The sequence below is a fragment of the Crassostrea angulata genome, chromosome 10 (assembly GCF_025612915.1).
Source record: "Crassostrea angulata isolate pt1a10 chromosome 10, ASM2561291v2, whole genome shotgun sequence".
NCBI classification, from domain to species: Eukaryota; Metazoa; Mollusca; class Bivalvia; order Ostreida; family Ostreidae; genus Magallana; species Magallana angulata.
Genome location: NC_069120.1, coordinates 46167433 through 46181362, shown reverse-complemented (window position 1 = coordinate 46181362; position 13930 = coordinate 46167433). Strand labels below are relative to the sequence as shown.

At 32.5% G+C, this 13930-nt stretch overlaps 3 protein-coding genes across 4 annotated transcripts in view; 1 reads left to right on the top strand and 2 right to left on the bottom strand.

Moving 5' to 3' along the window:
• Positions 1-387: 387 nt before the first annotated feature.
• The window catches only part of LOC128165110 (jouberin-like), a 38905-nt gene continuing 25362 nt past the window's right edge, over positions 388-13930 (top strand). For both annotated transcript variants that reach the window (XM_052829323.1, XM_052829324.1), the window contains exons 1-4: positions 388-457; positions 822-896; positions 1285-1351; positions 2446-2491. In XM_052829323.1, the coding sequence (XP_052685283.1) occupies positions 445-457; positions 822-896; positions 1285-1351; positions 2446-2491 (201 nt within the window). In that variant the 5' untranslated portion in view covers positions 388-444. The remainder of the gene's footprint in view (positions 458-821; positions 897-1284; positions 1352-2445; positions 2492-13930) is intronic.
• LOC128165111 (uncharacterized) lies at positions 3138-7292 on the bottom strand. Its single transcript, XM_052829325.1, has 4 exons — positions 6718-7292; positions 6305-6582; positions 5869-6064; positions 3138-5680 (listed from the first exon to the last, which is right to left on the bottom strand). Exons 1-4 carry the CDS (start codon positions 7154-7156, stop codon positions 4629-4631), a joined length of 1965 nt encoding a protein of 654 aa, XP_052685285.1. The 5' UTR covers positions 7157-7292; the 3' UTR covers positions 3138-4628.
• On the bottom strand, positions 9935-13150 carry LOC128165113 (uncharacterized). Its single transcript, XM_052829326.1, has 4 exons — positions 12540-13150; positions 11981-12033; positions 11423-11494; positions 9935-10887 (listed from the first exon to the last, which is right to left on the bottom strand). Exons 1-4 carry the CDS (start codon positions 12928-12930, stop codon positions 10741-10743), a joined length of 663 nt encoding a protein of 220 aa, XP_052685286.1. The 5' UTR covers positions 12931-13150; the 3' UTR covers positions 9935-10740.

The following is a 13930-nucleotide window of genomic DNA, read 5'->3' as shown; positions in this document are numbered from 1 at the left end:
CCATAACTTTCTAAGATTAATGATTTGTATTGAAAAAATTTTGATACTGTAATTACAAAAAAATCGGACCAAGCAGCTTTAAATTATACATCTTCGCTAGCCAAGGGCGACGATCCATCGTGGTTTTTCTATTGGGTGAATAGAGAAACACCATGGAACGCCACCCTTGGCTAGCGAAGATGTAAATTATAATTATTGGACTGTGAGCATACATTGTGAAAGAACTGAGTACTTTCAATACTTTGATTTTTTTACAAGTGGCGGACCTGCATAACGCAAAAAGTGATGATGTTAAAATTCTAATATAATGAGTTAAAATATAATTAAATTATCTAACATATCTTGAATTAAATCATACTCGATCTTTTACACTAGTCGGTTTAAATCCTTGCAACCAATGGAGATTCGATTTGATATTTGGTGCGTGCTAGAGAGTAAACAAAGATGGCTGACGAAGGTATGAAATTTTGTTGGTTACAAACTATTTCATCAAATTATATGTACTCTGCATCGTAATTTTTAAATTAGGCAATTGCATTCAATGATATATTTGTATGTCTTCGAAACGTATACATATCTTACAATTTTTAGTACATCTGCAAGGATAATTAGGCGAAAAATGTTTTGCCAACAAGATTAAACATGCCGTTTGTATACAAACATATATAAGTTGTTTCTTTTATCAAATCTGTTTTAAACCAACACGTTTTATCTATGGTCACATTACAAAGCACAGTATTTACAAATGAAGTTGTAGTTTAATTACATTCTTTTGATTTGTTTCATACGAGTGTAAAAAGATAGTATTGTATCATTTATAGTCGAAACAAAAGCAAAGAAAAACAAAAAAGCCAGACCAAAATCTGGGAAGGCAAAGGATGATGAGATTCCACTTGGTAAATATATTTCTTTTAATTAATAAATGGACATCGCAATGATTGAAAGATACTTGGATAACCCATTTAAATACAGAGTATAAAATAAAATCCTGATCAGCTACTACAGTAAATCAGTGTTTCTTTTGAGATAAATACTATGGGTTTTTTTAAACCTTTATTTTGAAAGCGCTATAGATTAAGTTGTTTGAGCATTGGACTTATTCTTTGTGTTTATTTATCCCTGGTACCAAGAAAAAGGATTAATATGTGGAAATTTGGGGTAGCAAAGAATTAGATCTGTCATGTTAATCAAAATGTATTTTAGAATGCTTTCAGATAAAGGTTCTTCAGACTGTATTAAAATGAATAATTACTAAAGGTCTTCGAATTTCTTTTTTTTTTTTAGCGGATATGAAGCCCAGCAGTTCTAAATTTGACCACTTATTACAGCAGGCTGTTGGCCAAGCCACTGAGTAAGAATATTTTGTTATTAGTTTTGTTTTGTCTTAAAACTGAGATGTCATTTACCACCTGATTTGCTCTTTAGTCTGTTGAAATTCAGTTCAACCACTTTACTTTTTTAAAAGGTTGAGTAACAGGGTTGCAAATAACATTTTCAAACCCAGGGGCCATGTGGGCTCCCAACTTTTCAAGTTATAGAAGCCCACAAAAATTTATAGGGGCCCACTCCACTGATATTCACAATGAAGTTAGTTTATAATATTTAAATATATACATGTAGAATAAAAATTGTAAAGTGCTATTATTAATTTGAATTAGATCCAATTTATTAAATTTAATTCTCTTTGTATTCATACATTTTATAGATGAGATGTTTTGTAATTGTTAGCTTAATGACAAATAAAATTAGTCTCTGTATTTCTGTGTATTTTTGAGGTATTAGTCCAACCCTTTGATCCAGTTACAACCGTTATATAAACAATCTTATTTTTAAATTGATAACTGCAAAAAAGCGGTTTTATGTTTATTTTAGCATTAATTTGACAGAATTATTAACTAATTACAAATTACTAACTAATAGTAATATCAGCACTACAACTTATAAACATCGGTTGCACAGTATGTGGTTGCATCACCCGTATTTATAACCCCGAAAGATAAGACAATCTGAGTTATTAATTACAACAGGTGTTAACTGAAGCTGTGAAAACTTCTTCAGAATTAGTTAATTATCATTTGATTGCCTTTGGGGTTAATTCAAACGATTGTAAACTTATAATATAGGGCAACTTTAACTTCTCTTACGGAGGAAATTCCAACGAAGTTGCCGATCAAAAAGTGACTATTTAATTTAAGTTGGTCCTTGATTGCCCAAAAAATTCATACTCGCCATGTGGGCAACTAAATCTTTAAGAAATAGTCGCCCACAGTAAAAATTACTCGCATTTGCGAGTGGGCGAGTGGTTATTTGCAACCCTGAGTAATGTCAGGGTTAAGTACAACTTCAATATCAAAGTAGAATTGACAAGTAAATAAAGAGGCATGGTTTAAACATATTGTTTTAGCAGATGTTATTTTCAAGTAAATGCTGTCATGAAAATTTCAGTGGAGCTAAAAAGAAGAAAAAGAAGAAGGCTGAGGCAGAAGCTGTGGTAAGTGTGACCCTAAGTGTGTAAATTACATAAATATTTAGCTTAGAATACTGTTACTTGTTTTAATTCCATTGTATTAAAATTTCATGATTTCTCCAAAAATACCAATTACAGACAAACCTCGTTATCTCGAACTAGATGGGATTGGTTAAAAACTTTGAGATACCCAAATATTCGAGATATCAAGGGTAAAATAATTAAATTTTGATGTTGATATGATTATATATGATCAATTTGAAATACTCAAGCAAATAAAATCCTTCTATGAGACTTTGTACACTGACTATGATACAGATCTGATTGATATTGACTTAAATGATATTATAGATAATACTTATGTAAAGAAATTAGATGACCATACTTCTAAACTACTTGAAAAAAAAATATCAGAAAGTGAAATTCTTGATGTGTTAAGTACAGCTATTTGTAAGAACCAGGCAGGGGGTGATTCATGACCAACTCAGATTTCTATGAAATTTTAATATGAAGTTTTATGGACCACCAGAACATCATTGGAGATGATGACTTTTTTGTTCAACCTTTGTTGCCATGGTAACGTGGCACCATGTAAATGTACCTGAACAGCAAACACCAAACACATACTATTTTGAATTAATCTCTTACTTTCGGCAATTAAAAAAAAAAATTAAACAAAACTATACAAATTTTATTTTTGTTTCTGTAAATATGGCCCAATATATTCACTGTTAATCATAATAACAATATTATTCTACCTTTCCAACAAATGGTAAAAATAAGTTAAAAACATGTTGTTTTTTAAGAAATCGTCATTAAGGTTTTTCCTCAGAATCAAACATTTTCAAGGGCATAATACGTAAAAATGCCACATGTGCCAAAATTTTGAGCACAGAGGATAAAAAGTACACATCCCTTACAAAACACTTTTAAGATAAAATTCATGGGTTTTTAAATACATAATGTGTTACCATGGCGATGAAACTACATGAAAATTCAAATTTTACATATACACTACCTATCATCATATTTTGGAAAGATGTTGTGGAAAAATAACACTTGTCAAAGAAATCTTAATACCTAAAATAGAAAGTACACACCTTGAACATTTAAAACTTTAGATAAAACCGATGGGTTTTTAAAAAGCATTTGGTAACCATGTCAATAAAATTTCCCAAAATATCGTTTTCATCAAAAAACCAAAAATTGTTACATTTTGTGGACATACTGCTAATAATGAATACAAGTTTAAAAAGAAATAGAGCATATAAGATAGAAAGTACACATCCTAAAAATGACAAAATACAGATAAAACTGGTGACTTATTAACTATCAAACTGTTACTATGGCAACGAAATATCCAAAAAATTGCCTTAAAAAATACAACTTAAATTTTTACATTTTGGGAGCATATTTCAGTTAGCCGCACAAGTTAAAAAAATTTTGAGCATATACATGTAGCAAGGAAAATACATATCTTAAACTTGATTTAAAGCATTTGGAATCTTAGTATTACTCTTTTACCTTAGCAACAAAAAATATCATCACAATCTGTATTTGAGTAAAATAAAATTTTGTCAAATATTTAAAAGATCAAACTGAGATATTAAACGAAACATTCATTAATTTCAAATATACAGAATTGAGAATGCCAATCCTCAGAATTCAAAATTTAGATAAATTGTAAATTTCTGTTACCATGGCAGCATAATGACTACAGGAAGAGTTGAAGCAGAAATGACTTTTCACGTGTATATCTATATATAAATCAAAGTAAAGTCCTGTGCTAATATGTTTCAACAAGGAATATTTCAAAATCACAAAGAGTCTATTAGCTAGTAATTATGACTGTGAGCAAATTAAAGTTTAGCTTTTTTTCATTTTAATTCTTTAAAATTGATAAAAATTAATACAAAAAAATAACCCACATGTATATTTCCTTTCTTTTGAAATCTACTTTTTAGATATCTATGCATTATCACAACTGTTATTGCCATGACAACCACAGAAGCTGAAAGAATACATATAAAAATACACCTAGGTTTTGCCACATATCATTTATGATTCCATGCATGTTAGATGTACATACAGACATTATCTAAACAAACCAACAATCATTGAAAGACAGCACCAATATTTCTACATTTACAAGTTTAAACAATCATATTGGACTGTCAAGTTCTAAGGTCATGGCATCTCTAATGCTGTCTCTTTCTTCTTCCTCATATATTGACTGCAGTATTTCTCGCAGATGGTCATCTTCTTCTGGTTCATCCTTGATATCCTTGGCTTTTGCATTCAGAGAAAGTCTTGAAAAAAAGGAGTTAATCTGAGAAGGCTGCAGCCATTCATCGGGATTGAAAAACTTCTCTCCAGTGCTGTTTCGCAAAGATTTCATACGTTGAGATACTTCAACAGGAATTGCTTTCCTACCTGATTCTTCGCCCTCTTGAAAAACTCTATGGAGAAAATCTTTCACTTTGGAAGAGAAGCGTGCAAATTTCCTTGTTTTTTTCAGTGCCCATCCTTGTTGAAGCTTCTCTACTGATGAATTCTTCACAAGGGTATGGTGATCTCTGCCTATTTGCACCAGCTGTTTAGAAATGAACAAATTGGAATTACACAACTCGGACCAATGATGTCGTAGAGCATCATAAGTTGATGTTTTCTCTTGAACATGTCTATCCAGAAGAATATGCTCTTGAAGTATTTGGTATGAGGAAAACTGCTGATTACAGCCTAATTCAGAACAGTGGAAAATACTGGTTGGTGTAACTGAACAGTTTTTTATGTGAGAGATCACACCATAGTTTTTTGATGGTTCTTCAAAGTTAGACAGTATGATGAGTCCTGTGTCAAGCTGCTCACTTTTCAAGACATCTTCTCTTTTTATCTTGATACCAATACCAATACTAAAACTGTGCCAGGCAATGATATCATCTCCTTCAAAGGCAAGATTATTAATGTTGGTGATTCCCTTGATGCAATGACTAGTCATTGTCTGGTTTTTCCTGTCAACTTCCACAACTGCACATTGACATCCTGCTACACCACTTCCATCCATTATTGCCTTCTTCATGTCAAATGGTGTTGTTACATTTTCTCCAGATGAAACAAACATCCTTAATTTGGATCGCATATGGGCAATTTTGGCATCGCAATAACTTTTTCCTGCCTGAGGTTCACTGAAGTCATAGCGTACAATGCTGATACCTGAAAAAAAAGTTATTAAAACCTTATAAACACTACTTTCATCATTTGCACAAATTCTGCCAAAAAAATCTATGATGCAATCATAAACCAATGTTTGTTTAAAATAAAACAACAAAAAATGTCATGGTTTCCTTTTATACCCAAATATAACAATAAAGAAAAATCATTTCAGGCAATTGAAATCTCACCTGTTCTTTCACTAATTCCATGCATGCTCAGCCACAGGCACCCACAGTGATAGCAACCTGCATTGTCACTTCGTAAAAAAACTTCTTCAATTCCAGGCATTTGTACTCTTATACTCTTTAGGATGTGCTCGATGGCTGATGCAACAGCAAACCAATCTTGCCTCACTGCTCCAAAAATGTGATTGAATGTCTTGTGCTATAAATGCAAAGTTGGATTTATCATTTTCATACCTATACATGCATAATCAATATGCTGTATACTACTACAGATTGTTTTCTCTCTATCAAATTAAAAGACAATCTAATTCCATCTTATTCAAATGCGTCCAATTAGTCAATGTCTTATGTATATCATTTGTATATAGAGTTCTCAATCTTTATATCATTGATATATTAAAAATGTGTGACATTTTCTGAATAATATCTTGAAAGGTACCTTCAAAGATCCATCTTCTGCTCTAAATATAGCAACAGAAACATGCCAGCTCATGCCTTTTTGTCCAAAAAAATCTGACTGCTTTTCTCTATAAAGTGCAGGAAGGAACTTCATTGCCCAGTCCATAATAATCAGAAGTTGGTGTGGCTGCAGCTCTTCTAATGCTCTATATCTACCCTCTTCTTGGTTCTGAGTCCTTAGTATGTGGGCTTTCCAATCTGATATTTTCTCAAGAGCTTTCTCTGCTGTTAATGCTAACTCTTCTGCTACGTCAGATGCTGTGAACAAAAAATGGGAATGTTAAAATACATGTTAAATGAAGTGCTTTGTTGCGAATATAAAATAGCTAAGCTCTAATTCTAAAAAATTGTTAAAAAAATTGAAATATTGCTCTGCAAAAAAAAATTACTTACTTCTGATATTTTGGATTTCATTAAACAAGGCACTGTTTATTTCATTGAGGATGTTGCATTTTCCACAAATTTCTTCATGGGAATGATCACATTCTTCCTGCAACAGCACATTGGTTGGGTGACTCAAAGCAAACTTCAAACAATGATCTTGGCATCCACTAGATAGTCCCACGCTAAATTTATATTCTGACTTGAGGTACATCTTTAGGGATTTTAAGGCAGTGGTGAGATTGGCAACTGTATTTGTTTCAGATCCTAATCCTTTTAATTGGTCACACATTTTTATTAGGTCATCTACAGCTGCAGCACCATCAGTGGCAATGTTGTCTAGACCTGTTAGGTTGGTTCTCTTACTTGCAGAGCATGTAGACAGAATTTTGTAGAGAGTAGAATCTGACAAAGGAACAAAACCTGTTTCAGAGCAGTATGACTTGTACATTTGTAGGAGAGAGGAGTGGCATGTTGTTCTCACTACTTGGGGTATGGTGACAGTCTGTCCATTGTCACAATGCAAATCTTTTGTTCCATATGAACAAATTTGATGAAATTTTGGATCCAAGAAAAAAGATAAAACATGCTCCAGCTTTTCTTTGTTCATGCGATTCCGGTATCCTGGTTCCATAGGTCCTGGTAAAGAACCTGCTCCATGAGATGCAGCATGTGCTCGACTTTGATCAATTTCCCACTTTGTAAGTCCTGGAATGAGTTTCTGAAGTTTCAATTTACTATGTGCATTCGGCAAGGACAGCAGGGACAGAAGTTGACGTTTGAGAGCATTGTTTTCAGCTTCACAATAGAGTTGAAGAATTGTATCAGTGATTTCAAGTTCTGTTTTATCACTTTGCTCTGTATCCTCATGACAGTTGTCTTCATAAAGTAACTGGAACATATCACTGGATTGTCCTGGAGCCAAATGATTGAGAACTGTATGCACTACCTCCTTGGCCTTCCTTTTTAAATATCTTCTTGTGCTAGACTGGACCTCCCTCAATGGAGTTTTCAGCTGAAACTTTATTGGGCTTACTTGGCCACCACTTAGAGACATCAAGGTGTTGTTCAGATTTTCTATTCCATCTGTGAGGTGTATTTGTCCTTCTAAGGAAGTGCTCCAGCTAGATTCTTGTGACAAAGTATATGTTGTCGATTCATCTGTCTGTGAAAAAAAATTGAAATGATTAGTATCAAGTGAATTTTAAGATTTTGAGGGAGGTTGGGGTTTAGAAGCTGTACAACTAAATACAAGTGAAAAGCTGTCAATGTGACAGCAAACCAGGTTTTCTTTTATGTGAACTGTATCCATAATCCAAGTCAACCCGTATCCAGTGAAATGGAGTACCCTATATGCAATATTTTGCCAAAAAATGACTAAGTTCAAAAGCTGGTATTTTTTTCATAAATTATCGGAAATCAAAATCCTAGCAATATGCACACCTCTAATATATGTTCAATTGATCTGCAAAAGAACAATTACCTATCTTGAGAACTGTAGGAGGAGTTATCTGTACAATGAGGGTACCCTATATGCAATATTTTGCCCAAAAATGACTAAGTTCAAAAGCTGGTATTTTTTTTCATAAATTATCGGAAATCAAATTCTCCTTTAAATCCATTCATTACTTTCCAAATGAAAGCTGAATACTATGATACTAGTAAATAACAACACATTGTGTGGAATTAGCAACGACACGCTGCAGCTATTTAATATTTGGCATATTAAATGTACACACACATAATTATGGCATAAAGTTGGATCACATGATTTATGTATTAAATAAAACAATTCTGAAAATTTAAACTTTCCGCTGTACGTGTCGTCCTAAACTGGTATTTAACACCTGAGCAATTCTTTATATAGCCTTGCTAATAAACCGGTTCTTAAGAACCAGGTGACACAAACAGGTATTCGAATGAAAACCTTATATATCCGGATAATTAATTCATTATTATAACAAGTAGAAATTGATTTCTGTCTAATTCGTCCCTCAAACGAAAGAAATCATATATCCTAGCAATATGCACACCTCTGATATATGTACAATTGATCTGCAAAAGAACAACTTCCTATCTTGAAAACTGTAGGAAGAGTTATCCGTACAATGAGGTATCCTTTTGGCAGCCGCCCGCCCGCCATTTTTCACCATTTTAATAACCAGATTTTTCCGTTGGAAAACCCGGTTAAAAAAATAAATATGCAAGGGATGTTTGAAAATTATTGAAACATTATGCTAAGGTTTCATTCCCACTCACTACTACATTATTTTTAACAAAATTTACAATCATTATTATATACTAGTATTGAGCATTGCAGTTCTCGAAAAGATGATCAGACTTAAACAATTGTTTATTTATGGATTATGTGAGGCCCAAGAATTGTTCAGGAGCCAGAGTCAAAACAATTTTTAAACATAGGTAATCACAGATTACAAAGCTCACCGAGACGATGTATCACCATTATGAGACCACCTTTATCATATTATATGAAAATCATGATTTTGACAAATTTTAATCTACACTATCTGAACTGACTAAAGTAAGAGCTTTTCTAGAAAAATTGTGTTAAAATAAAAGATGATTTTTAAAGATTTTTCTCTATATATTCCTAAGTAAAAATTTGACATCCCCCCCCCCTTTTGTGGCCCCACCCTACCCACAGGGATTACGATTTGAACCAACTTGAATCTACCCTATCTGAGGATGCTTTCAAACGATTAATAGCTTTTCTGGCTGATCAGTTTCTGAGAAGAAGAATTTTCCTTCTACATTCCTATGTAAAAATTCAACATCCCCATTGTGGCCCCACCCTACCCCTGGAAATCATGATTTGAACAAATTTGAATCTACACTACCTGAGGATGCTTCCACACAAGTTTCACCTTTTTGGCCAAATGGTTTTTGAGAAGATTTTTAAAAAATACCAACAAATTTTCAATGATTTTTGATTATCTCCCCTTGAATGAAGTGGCCCTCCATTTTAACAAATTTTAATAGTGGTTCTGGAGAAGAAGTCAAAAATGTAAAAAGTTAACGTACATACAAACAGACAGATGGACGCTGGACTAAAAGTGATCATAAAAGCTAGCTAAAAAGTGGCCACGCTCACATACCCCACTCTCCCACATTAATCGACATTTATTGTACACAAAATGAATGTCTGGTAAGTGGTAATGTATAAATACTGCACATAATTTAATTCCATAAAGAAGCACAAGTTCCGAAATATCATCACATCACATGCACATCTTTAACAACAAAATTCTATATGCAAGTTGTTGCGAGAGGTGTATTTAAGCCATATGAAAAAAATAAAGCTTCTATAATTATGATGATTGTGTGATTTAGCATAAATTGATATAGTTTATTTGCTTGACAAGTCTAGTGAGTATTAACACCATTTCAACTCACTGGATAAATCATATTAAAAAATCACAAAATTTACAAATCCTCTTTATATATATATATATATATATACATATATATATGTCCAGTCTTCAATTTTTACAGGACAGTATCTAAGACAACTTTACATATGAAACACCACTAGACATCATTGAGATGCCCTGTTTTTACAAAAGTGTTACAGGGGATTCTGCTTTGACCTTAACCTCTACTAAATTTGGGTCAAGATCATTGCACATCCCTTAATTAAACAAGTACTCTATGGGCAATGAATAAACTTGATTCATGCTCACCTCACAGCCAATACCTACTGGCAGTCTTCTGGTCTAGTCTGAGATTCATTGGGTCAGAGAGAGAGAGAGAGAGAGAGAGAGAGAGAGAGAGAAAGAGAGAGAGAGAGCAAAGTCAAGACAAGGATTTTGACAAATAAAGGTCTGCTAGTCCCTTAAGGTTGATATAAAAACTTGATTCAAGGTCACTACACAAGTCAACCTTTACCAGAAGGCACTTTGTCTGTGAAGTATTTGCCAGATTGGGCCAAGGGAAGAGAAAATATGCCCCAGATAAGTGATACCAGAAAGACAGATGGATGGACGGACAGACAGACTGATCCCTATTGGGTGCCGGCTAGGAGGATACAATTTTTAGGGAATCAAGTATCAAAGCAAATACCTGTGACAAAGTCTCTGAATGGCACTGTTCAGCGGAATTCTCTGTCTCTGAATGGCACTGTTCAGCATAATTCTCTGTCCTTGTTTGGAGGTTCCTGGACTGCTGAAAATGTATATATGTTTATAAGTAAAAGATCAAACTCATACAGGTTTTATTTTAAAATGCAATTTTTTTAAAACTGTTTGGTCCAATTCTTTGCTCATTACAGTATTTCTGTAAATAATTTTTCATCCCAATCAATTCTCCAAAAATTTATAATATTTTTTCAAATTACCCAAGCAATATTCATCTCTTTTCAAAGAGATAAATTCAGAAATATTCAAATTTAAAAAAAAAGAAGGTTTACAACAGGTTAAAGAAGAAACATATGTACAATGTGCATGTGACATGGAAATGTATAAACAAAACAAAATCATTTGAAAACAAAATCATTTGACTTTGTCCAAATTTGAGAGTTGATCGATTTACTGTACTTTTATGCATCATTAAAACAAACTTTAGAAAATTTCTGACAAGTTGTACACACAACTATCTTCAGGATTTTATTACAATTAGCCTCATATTTTATAAGCACATGAAATTAGTGCATAAAATAAAACTGTTTGAAGACTAGTGAGAGACAAATTGATAACATTACCTGTAAGGTTGCTTCAGGGGTGTCATCCGAGGTATTTTTGCAAATTTGAGCAGAAGATGCATCTTTACAGCACTGAAATTATGTCATATATTAAAATTTAGCTTGACAAAATAGTTTGTTACTCCAAAATAATCACTAAAACGAGACACAAATGCATTTGAACTCTAACTTGGCCATGCAGCGATATAAATTTTTTATCTTATAACTGCCGATCCCGATTGTTTTTAGTTTAATTTGTGTATGACGTGCGATTCCGATAAAGTAAATATCATAATCATATTGATTATAGACATGATCAAACAGATAAATACATTGCCTTTATTCTAAGCAAATTTAAATACATTTTGTTAAAAATGCAGCCAAATTATTTTTAGAGTTTTATATACTAGGTATTATGTACTTTAAAATAGCATACAGAAATAAGTTTTTTATGTGTGTGTGTGTGTGCTCATTTATTCCCATAATCAATCATGTATATCATACATGTATAAGTTATTTAATAGCATTCAATTCATTGTTTTATTTGTTTTAAAATAAAACATAAAAATTATTTCTTACCTCGCACCATTTCATTTCCTGGGTTACATTTTTTCTACATCTACTGCACAAGCCTAAAAATGTATTTTAAATTATGCATAAAAGACATAGAAGCTAAAATATGTTCCTTTATTGTGAGTTAATTTAATAGAATTTTTTAAAAGGCATTCAATGAAGATACAAGAGTGATATCTCAGAGACATAAATAACATAATAAATGTTATTTATATCTCTGGATATATTAATTGTGGCATTTCGCACATAATTATAGGTGCTCCCTATTTAAATCAATTTAACATTTTTTTTTATCTCCATATAACCTACTACTTGTATAAAATGTTATAGAACAAAAATTTTATACATTGATTAAGATGGGTTTTAGTGCCTATGTCAGAGACATAAATAACAGAGATTGTTATTTATGTTGATCCCTGCCTAGTGATATGTTAATTCTGAAATCTATCCTGTTCTCAATATTATATAAATTGATATGTGTCTGCATTTTTAACATGTATGCAAAATCTATTCATTGACATGATATATGCAACTTCCACTACACAAATACAATACATATATATACCTGAGCCAATAGGGACAATATATCCATATACTGTATGAAGGTGCCGAGACATAGACAAAGTTATGCTCCTCCCAACCTCTGCCTTTGCCGTTGTACTGTGACTCGGGTGTGAGCAGGATGACTTCTTCTTCCATCGTATCCCAAGGGAGTATCGATGAAATGGACAGATGGTATAGTCCCCAAATAGCGAAAAAACACCAGCACGGTAACATATCAAATGTCCCTCAGAAGCTATATCTCCTATGTTACATGATTTGAGGTGGTTTTTAATGTTTCTCCTACAGTTTTTCACGTACACTAAACTGTTTTCATTTGGGAAATAAGGTGATGTGGTACACTTGCTTTTATCAGGTAAAAATGAAGAAAAACTGCATACAAGACTACTTTCCATGGATTCTAATATTTCCTAATATGAAATATATTAACTACATTGTTCAATATATTACTTAATTTCAAATAAAACTACATTTTCTTTCCTGCATAATCCTCACCTTCCATGACCTTCTACACACGGAAGAGCATCACTGTACCCTTTTCAACTCCAACACTGAAGAGCGACAAAGGGAGATAACTAGATTTTGATGAAATTGCATAATTTCTAATCGTAATATTTATTCATAGCTTGAATAACCCATGGAATTTTCAGTTGATATAAATTCTGCATAATCAATTAAACACAGTTTTGTTTTCCATATACCTGGAAAATGTAGGATTTTTAGAAACAAACCTTAAATGTGTAACCACTATACAATAGAGACTGTAGACTGAATCAGCAACTATGGTGTTTGTTGAGTTCATTTTTTTTTAAACCAGTGCACAGAATCAAATTATATTTAAGAAAAAATATTCATATAGATGTTTTTTAATGTGTTTGTACCAATTTTTACAAACAAATTAACTATCATGAATCAGTCATCTATGTTTCTGCCTGGTTCTTACAAATAGCTGTACTTAAAAAACATGAAAAATAATAAGTCTCCTGGAAGCGACGGCTTTACTGCTGAGTTTTTCAAATTTTTTTGGAATGACTTAAAGTGTTTTATTTTACAAGCAATCAACTGTATTTTCACAAAAAAACAACTACCTATTACCCAAAGACTTGGTATAATATCTTGTTTACCAAAAGGGGATAAACCTCGGCAGTTTCTAAAAAATTGGAGGCCAATTACGTTATTAAATGTTTTTTATAAGCTTATATCTGGCTGTTTGAGTCGTAGATTAAAACCTATACTTGATTTAATTATCTCTGACACACAGTCGGGATTCATGAAAGATAGATATATTGGTGAAAATACAAGATTTGTTTATGACTTAATGGCATACACGGAATCAGAACATATACCTGGGTTATTAGTTTTAATCGACTTTGAGAAAGCTTTTGATTCAATTTC